The sequence below is a fragment of the Wasmannia auropunctata genome, unplaced genomic scaffold, assembly GCF_000956235.1.
Source record: "Wasmannia auropunctata unplaced genomic scaffold, wasmannia.A_1.0 LD336002.1, whole genome shotgun sequence".
Lineage (NCBI taxonomy): Eukaryota > Metazoa > Arthropoda > Insecta > Hymenoptera > Formicidae > Wasmannia > Wasmannia auropunctata.
In genome coordinates this window covers 738,712-753,783 of record NW_012026888.1, presented here as the reverse complement: position 1 = coordinate 753,783, position 15,072 = coordinate 738,712, and the positions used below count along the sequence as shown (strand labels likewise).

Below are 15,072 nucleotides of genomic sequence, written 5' to 3'. Positions count from 1 at the left end.
AACCCATGAGAACGTTGTTACGTTTCTCGAAGAGCTCGGGAGCAACTGTTTCAATCGCGGGAGTTACGTCACTGTTAACTCCCACAACGAGACAGGCAACGATGCTTCGTCAATGGGAACACTTTGATCCCTCTTTTCAGTGCGGCACTTCGACGAGGCGGTAACAGTCGATTGGCTCGAAAGCTTATAATGATAAAGCTACTTAGTGTGCCAGCGATCATTTGTGGAATTAATACTATTCACGACGCAGAGTCACAGGTCATCTATTTACATTAATGAACAAATATTGTAGTATACAACATAGCACTCGCAGGTAGAGTGCAATTTGAATTGAATAATAAATTCTGTTTACGATAACGATAACTTTAATATGCTTTCGACGTATAGGATATAATAATTATCAAAGAAGTAATTTAGAGGTTTTTTTATATAATTCTAACATTGAGTTAGAAAAAATATATATATGTTACCGAAATAGAAAGCTGGTTGTAACTAAACCAGCAGAATGTAACTAAGAATGCGCACAAATATACGTAATATTTTTTAAAATGAATTAGAGAGTTTTCGAGACATACAAACGCGTCATTTTTATCTGAGCGAAGTGGACATGGACAAGCATATCGCGAGTCTCCCAGGAGTAGATTGTGTACATTGTGGTTTTCCGGATTCTCGGTATATCTCAGAGTATCTCAGAATAGAACCACGACCTCGAAAGCCTTTGTTTCTATAAATTAAAAGCTCAGCGGGGATGTTTACATTGAAAAATGTACGTAGGATATATTTCCAATAGTGGCTCTACACAGGATATTTCGTTTCACTATTTATACTTTCATCTTACTTCTTTTTTATTTTTATTTTAGTTATTAATCTTTCGCAAGAAGAACGCAAACACTCTCCGTTTACGCGACTGTAGTACGAAAAATGCTAAGCACGTCCGAGGAGACTAAAAACTTCGGTGAGCCAGATGTGTCCTCGCTGTGCTATCCTCGTGAAAATTATTCGGGAGTATACTAAGAGGCGGAAAAACGCTTCATTTTCACACGAATGCGGTGTACACTGAGTAAGCGCGGTTAATACCGGCCTTCACATGCAGATAGTTAAGTCCTGGTTGCACGCATGGTTTCCCGTGTCTTGTACGTTCGTAGAGAAGCCCCCGGCCGCGTAGGTACTCTGACTCTTTTGTTGTCCCGAATTAAAAGCACACTAGTTCCGAGTAGTACCTTAATTCAGCACTTATCTGAGAAAATAAATGTTGGAACCTGTTGCGTTAATGCGGCTAAAAGCGAGACAAAAGGTCAGCTCGATTTTTTTTGTTCGCATAAATGTTTGAGAGAAACCGACCTCTCTTCTCGCATCGAGAGAACCCAGGTACCCATAGTGCACACCGCTAGATCCTCGTCGATAAACGGATAAGTAGATAGTCAAGGAGAAATCGAATGGATGACTGGACAGTCGTAACTGTCTTCCTTCCGCGGCGTTCTACGTGAAGCCGATGAACCGTGAAGATTTCGTCGTGCGCTTTCTGAGTTCAATCGATCTGGAAGATTCAAGTGCCACGTGTATGCATGGCTCATATTAGACGTTCGAGTTGTCTCCACTTCAACCGAGTGCACTTTTCCTTCGCCGTTTTAATCGTTATTTAATTCATTGGTTTTCTTCCGTCGCGCACAAAACGCGCGACGGAATTGTCGTATTTAACGTGGATCGAGCTATAATTTTCGCATCTCGTGTTTTTAGTCAATTTAAATCGATGAAGCTTGAAGAAATTAAAATAGAAATGAGAGCCCCGAATGTCTTTTTGTAATTTCAACCGCTGAAATTTTTTGAACGGATTTAATTTTCACCGGTCATTAGCGTACAAAGAACAAACATATTATACTGCGCTTTCGGAAGCAAAGCATCGATTGATGAGGAATGTAGAGACACAAGCGGACCGTATTAGAATCCTTAGCGAACCTCCAGCATCACGGTAAACAACTAATTGCGTTTACAATTCGCACAGGTACACGTTTGCTTACAACCGTTGCGAACTGTATTGCGCGGTAAGACACTGACTAACATAACAGGTATTTTCACTAACTCCCGTATTTAACAGAGTTGAATAATCAGCTAATTTTCGATGAGATAATCGTGATCTGTTAGAAGTTTCATTATAAATATATAATTAATTAAACTTGGTTTGGAGCTTATGACATGCGTGTATATGTAAGTATTTTAATTTCATTTTTTAAATTTCATTTTTTTTCTCTTTGTTGTTAACAAAGGTAATAAAAGTGCAGAAAGTAGAGGGATATCGTAACAATTGTGATATCGGTAACAATATGAAATAATTACATTAAGAATGTGCGGTATAATAATATGATATTTTTTAATATAATTAGTATTTGTAGTACACACAAATACATACAAATACACGCAACAGTAATTTCAAAGCCGCAGTATACGTTGCTATCGCGTTATTGTGTATTATTGCATCTGTCTGTTATGACGATGAAAGTCTACTCCGCTTTCGTAACCACTATTGTAGCACTTCGCTGTGATGTTACTTCAAAAGCAAAGTAATGAATCCACCCGCTGAAGTAAATAATCGGCTTTCGTGTTCGCAGCAGTCGTGGCATCTTTCCGCACAAAATGCGAAAATCACTCGCCCCAAAGTTTCTTCGGGTAGAAGTCGACTGAGCGAAATTTGATTTGATTACAATTATAAATTCACGGCGAACAATCTTCTTTCTCCCCCTTGCTACCATCGTTTGCATTGCCTCGCTCGTTTAACTCGTGTTGCACGAATAACGTTTCGCTTGTTTAATCGCGTTCTGTAGTGAGGTCTGAACACCGTACTGTTTCAAGAACGATGATTAAACGAAGAGCAAAACATACAATTATCTTGTAGAAGCAATATTCTTGAAGATTTAAATTATCACATCTTTAAACTGTCGGGATTTTAATTTATAGTATTTTATATCTTAATTAATCTTACAGAATTTTGTATATATCTTATCAGTTACAGTTCAATTTGTTTTTTTTTTTTTCAAAAAAGAATCCATTGTAGTCTTTCAACAAAATGCATTATTTAATGGTGTTATGTTCAATCAATCAATTCATTATATATGTATTATATATATATATATATATATATATAACAAATTGATTGATATATATATATATATATATATATTTATATTACTTTGTTATATTAATACTGCTGTTGCAACGCTTGTGAATCATGTGGAGAATCAGCCGCGAAATTCTAATCCGATCGCTAAGATGCATAGTAATATCGAAGTTTCCGTTATTTCGCCCTCAACAGCATCGGTATCAGCAGCATTATCTAGAAAAGTATTCTCCATGGTCTCATGAAGCCGTTGTGTAACGGCCGTAACATCAGACGAGTCCGATTCGGTTGCGCAGTCCATTCTTAAGGGGCAGTAACGAAGTTTCCTGCCAATTCCATCTTACGACTTTGCAGATGGGAATTCGAGCTGAAGACCGGTGCCGACAGTGGCCTGTTGCTGTATAACACGGGGCAATCATCCTACGCCGATTACCTAGGTATTGAGCTGCTCGAGGGTAAGATTCGGCTATTGATGAATAAAGGAAACGGCCCGACCGAGTTGACGCACGGCACTCTGGTGGCTGACGGTAAATGGCACAGCATAACCGTGGATTTCAATCCGAACGGGCTCGGCATCGCCGTTGACCGTCACGAGAAAACAATGGCTCTGCCATCCGGTGGCAATCGGTTCCTCGATCTGGCAGATACATTGTACATCGGCGGCACGGAGTTGAACAAACGCGCTCGGGCCTTGGGCAAGGGCCTTAGATCCGGCGACGTGAGTTACAAGGGCTGCATACGCAACATGATCCTCGACAACAAGGACCTCGGTTTAGCGGACGTCAAGGTCAGCCAGGGCATCGTCGTGGGCTGCGTCTGGGGATATCCGTGTATCGAAGCCGATCCCTGCGTATCCGGTGCATCGTGCATGCAACTGGGTGTCAACTCATTCAGGTGTAACTGCGACCAGTCGCTGTGCATCAAGCCGAATTACGCCGAGGACTACAAGGTAGATCAATTTTAATTGAGTTTCAATGACGCTCCACCCACTTGGCGAGGGTTACGTTGCGGTTGCGAGCTAATTATGTCACCGGCAACTAGCGTATGGATTTACGGAGATGCATAGTTAACTTAGTCAAGATACTGCCTATACATAGATTACTCTTCATTGCGATGTTAGTAACATGAAAATATTTAACATTATTTGCATCTTTACTGAATTGATATCTAATAATGAAGATTGTATCATATATCATGAAGATTTTATATGTATATATATTTTATATACAGATATAAAATTTTTATTATATACATAGGTATATAATATAAAGCAATATTAGCAACATGTACATATATATATATATATATATATATATATATATAACATATAAATCTTGATAATATTGAGATAAGACTAATGATATTTACATCTATAAAATAAAGAATCGATATGGTATGTTTGCAGATCTATTCGAATACCACCCTTCCTGTAAATTTGGAAATTCTCTCTTTGAGTCCTCTAATAGTGTTCGAGGGGGAACACGTGTTGGTAACGAGCGAAAACATCGCGATGGTACTGGACATCGCCAAATACGGCGTGGAAGAAGTTGGTGTCACATTTACCTTGGTGACACCGCCAACTTACGGAACATTGGCGTTGGATCTCCTAACATCTCGAAATGATCACTCCTTCACGTTGCAAGACATTAATCGGGATAAGGTAATCTCTGGCCCAATCAGCCAATCATCAATTTGCCAAATCCTCTAATTAACGTTCAGTTTCCGTGTCAAACTGGTTGCTCGATCGTGAGTCCGCGGTCGCGACGATTGCCGCGATATTAGTGTTCACCCGTCGGTTACACGCGTGACGATAAAACTCGAAATCGTCGGAGGAGTTTGCGGGGGAGCATGTGTAAGAGGCGAAACTCGGTCAGCGTGCACCTGACGTTAATTAATATATCAGGTGACTAAACGCGGCCCGAGCCGGCCGGCCGGGCATAGGCCGTAGAAGGCACGGAGAAACGTGGAAAGTCATGTGTTCTTCCAGTTCGTCATAGGAACCACGCGCTGCTATACATAGTACGCGCCGTAAGGACTAACTTTAGAATCGTTAGCGGCGGGAACATGGGAGGGTCGGCCGACTTGTCGTGCTCTCGCTCGCTCGCTCGCTCGCCTGCTCCTCCCGCTACCCACACTCAATTTATCTAGCGACAGTGCTCTATTTATAAACCGCCCCCGCCACCGCTCATTAATGGTTTTTCGTTAAGGATCGCGTATCGGCGGTTTTTCACCAGCCGCGCCATCGTCTATCGTTTATTGCCAATTGCTTTCTAATTGTTAAAAAAAAAAAAAAAAAAGAACGGGGAGGAAGAAAAAACTCGCGTCTTCCCCTTATTGTCTCGACTCGGCTCTCATCCACGGGGACGACGCCCACTCGATATGCTAATCGACGATTTAACTCCTGTCGCTCTAATTAATTTTGAACCGCGGTCGATCTCGAGTGTTAGATCAAACGCTAGAAAGGATAACACGAGTCGGGCACTCTCTGACGTACTCTCCCATGATTAATTCTGATTCTGTAGCACGATGTAGTGTGTGTTTGCCGATTGAGATTCTCGTGAAACGAGCGGAGCTATCGCGCAAGTTGAAGTTCACACATTCCTCGTCGCACGGTTGCCCCTAACCCGATATTGCGATACATAACAGATTATTGATATTCGCGCGATTTCTTTCGTATGCAGATTTATTTTACGAGGAAGCGCGGATGTAAAAAAAAAAATGTGAACAAACCGTGTCTTTTTGTTCGCAAATTTGCGATTCATTAGTAATCGTTTAGCAATACAGGCTTTCTCAAAACCGCATGAATTATCCGATTATGTGCTGTATGTGAACGTTGCTGTATTATACGTTAGATATGGCGTACAGCAGTATCCTTATGATAATTCACTTCCCCAACAGATACAGTATATGCATGACGGTAGCGAAACCACAGAGGACAGCATGATTCTGGAATTGACGTTGGTGGCCGGGACAGGCTATGCGCTTCCAGGATACCTCCAAGGACGCCTCAGATTCCCTCTTCACGTTAATGTCACTCCTGTCAATGACCCGCCGTTACTCGAGATCCCGACCGCGAAAGTGCTGCGTCTGGCTCAAGTAAGACACGAAAATAAACTGTAAGCTCCTTCCTTCCTTCTTTTTTTTTTTTTATCTAGCCTCGACCAGCGACGCGTTTATATCACGACACATTTTTCGTCAAGTCACCGGCGCGGCGCGGCGACGGTGCGCGATAATTCGAGACACGTTACGTCTGGCTTGGCCGAAACAACGGCCGGCAGTTCACGCCACTCAACTAAATCAATTAATGGAGGCCAGATGAAATAGTAGCTTATTTGTGGCTCGTGCATCTTCGGAGAACGTGGTAATTTAGCCGCGACGAAATCGATTTAACTCGCTCGCGCGCCGGTCATCGCTCTTAATTAACTGCGCGTGTAAGCTCGAGGGTATGCGCGTGTGTATACCGTGCACGCGCATAACGCATATTTCTTTCTCGATCCGGATGCAAATTCTCGGAAGAGCAATACTCGTGAAATATGAAGACGGAAATTATAATTGCAATATTTACGTTCATTTAACCCCGTGCACGCCGAGACGGTCCCGACGTGCTTAAGTACGCTACAGCCATTTTACAGCAAATACGCGAAAACAGCATGAATAGTTATTAATTGACCGTCAATTATTTTTTAAGCGTTCATTAAAATGTAATTGTCGTATTAATTGCATAATAATATTAAAATGAAAACAAGATCTTTTATATTAATTTATTTTCTCAAATTATCTTTCAGTAGAAAAAAATTGATTGCTAAACGAATATATTGATATAAAATATCATGGTGCAAAAATATTCGCTATATCTCGCCTGATGCGTTTTTTTTTACGTCAGCGCGGAAATAACAGCGCAATTTTTCGCCAATTCGCTGAATCCTTTCAACCAATATGCCTGTGCAGTATTCGCCGGATGATTTTAGGCAAATATAAAATGTGCGGAAAAACGCTCATATTTGCAGGGTACAAGAAAAACACTGACCAAGGAGTTAATATGGGCTATAGACGCCGACACCCCGTCGGAAATGCTGATTTATACGGTTTTACGAGCAGACACCGACGCGGGGCACATCGAGAGAGTTACTCATCCGTTTCGACCTATCGACACGTTCACGCAAGCCGAATTGATGCAAGGTCTCATCGCGTATGTGCATCGTGGAAACGGTAACGGATTCATTATTATTGATCGCAAAAAGAGCGTTACATATTCTTAAATTATAACATATTTTGTTTATCTTTTTATATTGTCGTTGCAATATGTTTAATTTTAAATGTGCATATAAATGCACACGGCAATGAAGAATATATGAAGCATTACATTTTCAATAGCTTTTATTTTCGAAAGCTTTTATGAACAAAACGTATTTAATTTTTCAGCTAAACCGAATGCAATGTTGGGTTTACAAGTGAGCGATGGCATCGAGAGTAGTCAGCCCGCGTATCTGCGCGTATCAGCTTACCCGCTGCAAATCAAGCTGATGCACAATACCGGCCTCATTGTGGTGCATCGTTCGTTCTCTTACCTGACACCGGCGAATCTCTCGTTCGCCACAAACTCGGACGACAACACCATCGACATTCGTTACGACGTCGTCTCGCCGCCACAATTTGGTGTTTTGCAGAAATTGAAGGACGTATCCGGCAGTTGGGCGAACGTAGACCACTTTACCAGCCGGGACATGGAATTACACATCGTTCGTTACCTTCATAACGTCGGCAGCCCTAATCAGGACGAGTTTAAATTCCAAGCGAGCGTGCGCGAGGTGAAGACCCAGCAGACCTACGACTTCCGCATTACTTTCATCGATCTCGAGCTGAAGGAGACCAGAAGGGTGCCTATTAATCTCACCAATACGTCGAACGTCACTATCACGAGCGGCCACTTGAGGTACCAGACGAATCCGCTGGTTACAACACCAAGTAAGATCGTCTTTACTCTCATAACGGGACCAAGATACGGCAATTTATTTCTGTTCGATCATAAACTCGTGGCGGCTGATACCTTCACGCAGGAAGACATCGAGGCCGATAGACTGAGCTACCGTCTATTCAGACGATCCTATTCCAATATCCTCGACGAAATAACGTTTAAAGTTAACGCGCCTCAGTGCGTCGATATACACGCCAATTTGAAAGTTCGATACTATCTCGGCAAGAACAGCAAACCACTGGAGGGTGCGGAAAACTTGAAAGTTGACGAAGGCTCGAAAGTACCTTTGAGAATCACACATGTGAATCCGAAGGAATACGGTGTATCCTCTCTGATATACAATCTCACCATCAAACCGGATCACGGTTGGCTCTCCATCGCAAACAGTTCGATATTGCAGGATCAAAAAAATGTCTCGTCTTTTACGTTAGAAGACGTATTGACGCAAACGGTATATTATGTGCACGATGATTCCGAGACAAAAGAAGATTCTTTCGAGTTTGTGGCAACGTCCATGGATTCCACGGATTTTATGTACGTCGGGAAATTTCGAATTGAGATCATCATGAAAAATGATAATCCGCCAGAGCGAACGATCGATAGAGTTTTTTACGTCGTGTCGAGAGGCGAAAAACTGTTAACAAACAAGGACCTCGCGTACATGGATAAGGACATTGATACTAGAACGAGCGAGCTTATTTACACCAGGAGGGATGCGCGGAAGAGTGGATTATACAGGATAACTAATCCCTCGGTACAAATACGCGAATTCTCGCAACAAGATATCAACGACGGTATGATACTTTTCCGGCATCAGGGAGATGAACGCGAGAAAATTGAATTCGGCATCACCGACGGTCACTTTTACAGGACTGGTGTTCTTGAAATTCAAGCCAGCCCGCCGTACATCAGGTTACGAGAGAGCAACGGTTCGATCGTCCAGTTCAACAAGTCCGTGGTACTTCAATCGAAAGAATTGGAGATAGAAACGAACGTGTATGTTTCGGAGAAGGACATAAAATACAGTGTATGGGAAAAACCAAAGTACGGTAAATTGATGAAGCACAATAGAGAGTCGAGCAGTTTTACGGAAGACGATTTGAAGCACGGTATTGTGTTATACAAGCACTTGGGTGGATCATTAACAAAAGACACTTTTAGATTTAAAGTGTTCGTCAAGGGCGCAGATGCCGAAGGTGTGTTCACAATCAAGATCTATCCAGAGAGCTATTGGGAATCGTTGATTATTCAAAACAACAAGACGCTGTTCGTCGAGGAAGCCACTAGCATTCTGCTGAATCGGAAGAGCCTCGAGATAATGCATCCCAAAATATCGCCAACGGAAATTGTCTATTTCGTGCGAGAGTGGCCGCGGAACGGCTATCTAGAACTACAAATCCACGACGAGCAGAGCGAGGAGGTGAGGGAGGAGTACAGCGGTAACGCGGTGAAGCATTTCGAGCAGAGTCTGATAAACGACAATCGCGTCTTCTACGTTCAATCGGTGATGAATCAGACGAACGATCGTTTCGTCGTGGACGTTACCAACGGTATTACGTGGTTGCGCGGTCTAAGTGTGAACTTCGTGGTAGTGCCGGAGAAACTCTACGTCGAGGCGAAGAGCTTCATCGTGGTGGAGGGGAAAAGCGTGATACTAAGCGAGACGAACTTCTTAGTTGTGACGCCGTATTACGCCGGTAAGATATCAGATTATAGAATAGTAGAGAAACCGAGGCACGGCACGATTCTCGATGCCACGAAGAACACCCAGGTGAAGAAGTTTTCGCAAAAGCATCTGAACGCTGGGGTCATACTGTACAAGCACAACGGAGATGAATTTTTGAGGGACTCCTTCAGGATGGTGGTTACCGCTAGTGACAAAGTGAGCGAGCCCTTTGATGTATCGATCATCGTCCAGCCCGTTAACGACGAGATTCCCGTGCTAGTGAATAGAACTAAGCTAAACATTTGGCAAGGCGGTTCCGTTATTTTGACGTCGACAAACTTAGCAGCTGCAGACAATGACACTGCCCCGTACGATATAACATTCAACGTTACTGGAGTGAGAAATGGATACATCTCATTAATCACCTCACCCGACGTGGACATTTATAATTTTACACAGAGCCAAATCAATGAGTTGCAAGTGATATTCACGCATACGAGTAAGTATATTACAATATTCAGAGGTATTAATTTAAATAGACGGCCTGTTTTATAGAATTTTCTACATTTATGTGCATACAAATATAATGTTAAAATTAATGATTTATATAATTATATAATAAATTATACATATAAAATAAATGCATAATAATTTCAAGATTTCGTAATATACTTTCGGAAAATCGAACTGCAATTATAATATCTTTTTAATTAATAAAATTGTAAATTTTTAATACAACATTTAATATAAAGAGATGAAAATGTACAATATTTTTTTCAGATGGATCTGATGGCGAAATAAATTTCATTTTAAGCGATGGTGTACACACAACGAAGTCTTACACAATTCTGGTCACCACAAAGCCAATTCGTCTGAACATCGAACACAATATGCCCCTTAATGTCTTCCCCCTTACTAGGAAATTAATATCAGACAAGCTCTTATTAACGACGTGTTCTGACGAAGCGAGGGAGATTAGATACATTGTGCGAAATGGACCCCATTTAGGCAAAGTTATAATGGAGACAAGTGAAGGGGTGTGGCTTGAGGTCGAGCGATTTACTCAGAAAGATATAAACAATAGTAAAGTAATTTACGAGCACACCAAGCAGTTCATGGACCTTACGGCCAATGACTCTTTCACATTCGACGTCGAAACACACTTCGCTGGAACTTTAACAAATCAGGTATAAAAAAATGTGACGAAATATGTTTAATATCTATTGTAAATATTTATTTATCTTTTATTAAACACACTCACCGTACTTTATAATTTATAAAAGATGGTATTTTTAGTAAATTAAGAAATGCAATGTCTTTAATATTTAAAACTAAGAATTTCGAGAAGTAATGTTAACTGTATCTCTAACACGTCTGCTTTGTATATCTCAGGTTTTCCAAATAGATATATCAGTTTCGAGCGGAGGCTTAGATCGATATATTTCCACGAAAAACGTGAGAGTCATTGAGGGTGGCTCCGCGGAGGTCGTCATGAATATAAGCGGCATCGTGTCATTTCTACAAATTAACGCCGGCATCCCGAATCCGGTGGTATTGTCGAGATTGGTTCACCAACCTAGTCATGGACACGTGATGTTACTACCCGATTTAAACGTGACCACTTTTTCGCAACCGCAAATCGAGGGCGGAAAAATCGCTTACTATCACGATCACTCGGACACCCTGGAAGATCGCATTCAATTCTCGCTGCACTTGACACCCGGCCACGTATTACTTTGCAACACCAGCATTCCCGTCGTCGTCGAGCCGATCAACGATCAGCCTTTCAAACTCGTCACCAACAATCCGTACCTCAAGGTCGTGCAAAATCAAAATCAGACCATCACCCGGGAGAACCTTTTGACCACCGATCCTGATACTCCGCCGGAAGAAATTATATACGACGTGATTTCAGGGCCGACATTCGGTAGATTACTGCTTTTGCCATTTGATCAAAACACCTCGGAGGTGCGCCCGGTGGAGAAGTTTACCCAATACGACGTGGACTCTAATCGAATGGTATACGAACACAATGGCACGTTACAAACCGCTTCTTTCTACTTCAGAGTCTGGGATGGCGTCTACAATCCGATCTATAGGGTTTTCAATATCCACATTTTAGCTATACGACTGAATGTGACGGTATCCGGTCCGGTAAATTTGCAGCAAGGTTCAAACGTGGCGCTTATCACGGAGAACGATATTAAGCTCGATACGAACGCGCGTCAAGATTTGGTGACTTACGAGATTACGACGCATCCGAAACACGGAATATTGTACGTACGGGACGGCGCTGCAGCGACGTTCAAGCAGACCGATCTGCTGTCGAAAAGCGTGATGTTCATGCAGACCGATATGACAGTGTCGAACGACAGCTTGGAAATGTCGGCGCGATTGAGCGGTTTCGAGCAGAAGCACATACGCGTAGAGATCAAGGTCGTGCCTCTCATGATCATGAACTCGATGACGGCGTTGGCGGGCGAAAAGAATCGAATAACCATACAATATCTGGACGCGACTCCTCTAGCGAAGTTAATTCCAGTTAGGACCAGCAATCCCCTTTACACCGTCGTGAGGAAGCCAAAATACGCGAAGATCAAGAGGATCATCAGGAGCTCCTCGTCGTCCGGCGAGAAGAGAGGCGCGCGCGAGCGAGAAGTGACGCGTTTCTCACACCAGGAGATTATCTCGGGAGTGATATATCTGGTATGCAGAAAAATACCGTCGATAGACGGTGTCGCGGACAGCTTCAGCTTCACTCTCGCGGCATCCATCTTCCAGCCGGCCGTGGGCGACTTTGAATTTCACATTAAGCTCGACATAGACGACGACAATATCACACTGGGCGGTCCAATGGATCCGGTCGGTCACGAGGGCGAGATGGCGATCGCGCCGAACATGAGCAACGATTATCTGCTGATCCTCGGCATGTTGCTCGGCGTGTTCCTTCTCGGAGTGGTCGTGATCATCACGATCAGGTGTCGGCACAACAAATACAAGCACGCCGAGGAGGAAAAACCGGAGACCACGCCTGCCGTCGGGGTGATGCCACTTCCCAGACCTCCGGATCATTTGATGCCCGCCACTCCACACCTCAAGCCTTTTAGTAACGATCACAACAGCGTGACGGCCAGCACGCCTTTGCCGATGTTGCCCTCGACATTACCGCAGTGTAAGGTGATACCCTTGAGCCCTCTGGAAAGCGGTTCGGAGGTCGACGTGTCCGCAAGATATCCCTACGGCGTGGCGGACGGCGATGAATGGAGTAGCTTCGACACTTCCGATCTACCCTGCCAGTCGGCCACAACTCAAAGGACCAAGAAGAACCCGTTGCTGAGGAGGGATCAGTACTGGGTCTAGCAGGAGAGAAACACGTTGCGGTTTACGCGAAGTAAGCCGTAGCGACTCTCGACGTATTTCATACGAAAATTGTTCGAAATTGTACGAGACTATCGTGGATATCATGGACTTAATGTGCCTAAGAAAAGTGAAATCTGCGACGAAGTTTTACAGAGATCGTTCGTTGAAGCCCGAAATTATCGCGCCAAACGTGTATCGAATAATAGTGAACTGACACTCGATGATTGTCAGCGTCCGATCTCGATATAGCAGCCGATAATTGGAAAAGCAAAGGAACTCTTAGATTATTGGAGAGACCTATGAATCGAAACCTCGATGATTAATAATTCGCGATCCGGGATAGTTCGCAGTGTCTCGTGTACTATTAGCCTAAAACAGGATATAAGCAGGAAATCTAGATCTTCTTGAATGTCACGACTATCGCCGCTATCACGAGCTCAATGTGCCTAAGAAATGTCTGACTCTGCTGACATTCTTTCCATTAATCACAACATGTCGATTTTTCGTATATGTCCACACTACGCCCCCTTTCTTCCGGCGGATCGAGATAAATTCGATCGACTGAAAAGGCAGACCGATTGTTCACTGAAGCAAGATTTTTATGACGAACTCAATTCTGGTCTAAGCGAAAAAGTCCGTCGGTTTACTGACTCGTTCTAGAGTACAGATTTTTCAGAAAAAATTTTTGTGTTCCTTTACCTCCTTCCATTTTTACACCTTTTGTAAAAATCTAGGATAGTAAGATCGTTATATAAAAGTGGCATTTATCGATCCCTACTGTCGTAAGTTCCACATAAAAATCGAAGCATCAAGACTTAAAAAAAAAAACGGAACTTTCGTTTTAAAGCTATAAACAAAGGAAACATCGAGTAATCGGGTTAATACAGGAACTTTGTGACACTGTATCGTACAATGATCAAATATATACAATGTAATCGAGAATATGTATGTTCCTGTTACTTGTTACTTGCCACCAAAGAACGCAAACAAAATGCATTTATATTAATAGCTATACTCGAGTTTCGACATATCTTTTTATACCGTCGTACTGTGTACAAGTCAAACTCTCATTTTGCCTTTTATATAGATCTCGCATGCGATCATTTCATCCTATCGATATCCCGACTGTTTTGATGTTGCTCATATCGTGCAAATAAACGTTAATTAATAAGACAATTAACATTTTGTCCGGCGAAATGCAGGAAGATCTCGAGTTGCTCTTTTTACGACAATATAATAACACGTATTTTATCTTTATGTAGCGATATGCATTGAATTACGGTTGTCTTGTTAAAAATGTGCCATAACAGCAGATTAATAATTTTTTCTGAATTGTTTATGTTATCATTAATAGTAAAAACGATTGATAGCGTTGTTTCCATTATAATCATTTTTCTTTTATATTTTTTTCACGACGAATTGTTACGATGATTATCTTGAATGGAATTACGTAGAATCATTTACGAAATGCACAATTCTCATCTATTTTGTTTTTTGTGCAAGCTTTAGCGAGCGATAAACATTAGGCCAAATAATACGATTATTTGACGTATTTTAAATGCGAATTAACAGTAACAAGTCAAAGTCTATAAACTGTTTTTTACACGGGTGAGAGTAGATCTTTTCTACTACGAATCGTTGACGCGCGACGAAGTTCGTAATTCATAAGCGATGAACGGGGTTGTGCGTGCGCGATTTCAGTATTATCTGAGAAAATTTATTAATAGAGGCGTGTTGATGAATTCGTTGATTTTTAAGAAAAATTTTACGTTACGTTATCTCTGAATTCACGGTAATCTTAATAAATCCACTTTCGGCCAATATTGAATAAATTCGCATGTTATACATATAATTCACAATAATAATACAATTAATTCCACAGGTATAATTATTAAGCAAAAATAAACGTTTTAATAACAATAGTAAACAAAAATATAACATTGATTCCGGTCGAATAAT

The 15,072-nt window shown here is 42.0% G+C and overlaps 1 protein-coding gene across 1 annotated transcript; it reads left to right on the top strand.

Moving 5' to 3' along the window:
- The first annotated feature begins 261 nt into the window (after nucleotides 1-261).
- Nucleotides 262-14,446, top strand: LOC105453160 (chondroitin sulfate proteoglycan 4). The gene is made up of 8 exons (XM_011694896.1): nucleotides 262-313; nucleotides 3,467-4,061; nucleotides 4,518-4,772; nucleotides 6,011-6,208; nucleotides 7,120-7,321; nucleotides 7,535-10,252; nucleotides 10,534-10,940; nucleotides 11,146-14,446. Exons 1-8 carry the CDS (start codon nucleotides 276-278, stop codon nucleotides 13,111-13,113), a joined length of 6,381 nt encoding a protein of 2,126 aa, XP_011693198.1. The 5' UTR covers nucleotides 262-275; the 3' UTR covers nucleotides 13,114-14,446.
- The last annotated feature ends 626 nt before the right edge of the window (nucleotides 14,447-15,072 follow it).

Coding starts and splice junctions, on each gene's coding strand:
- LOC105453160 (XM_011694896.1), top strand. CDS start 276: ATGAACAAATATTGTAGTATACAACATAGCACTCGCAG. Junction 4,062..4,517: donor ATTACGCCGAGGACTACAAG/GTAGATCAATTT, acceptor GTATGTTTGCAG/ATCTATTCGAATACCACCCT. Junction 4,773..6,010: donor AAGACATTAATCGGGATAAG/GTAATCTCTGGC, acceptor CTTCCCCAACAG/ATACAGTATATGCATGACGG.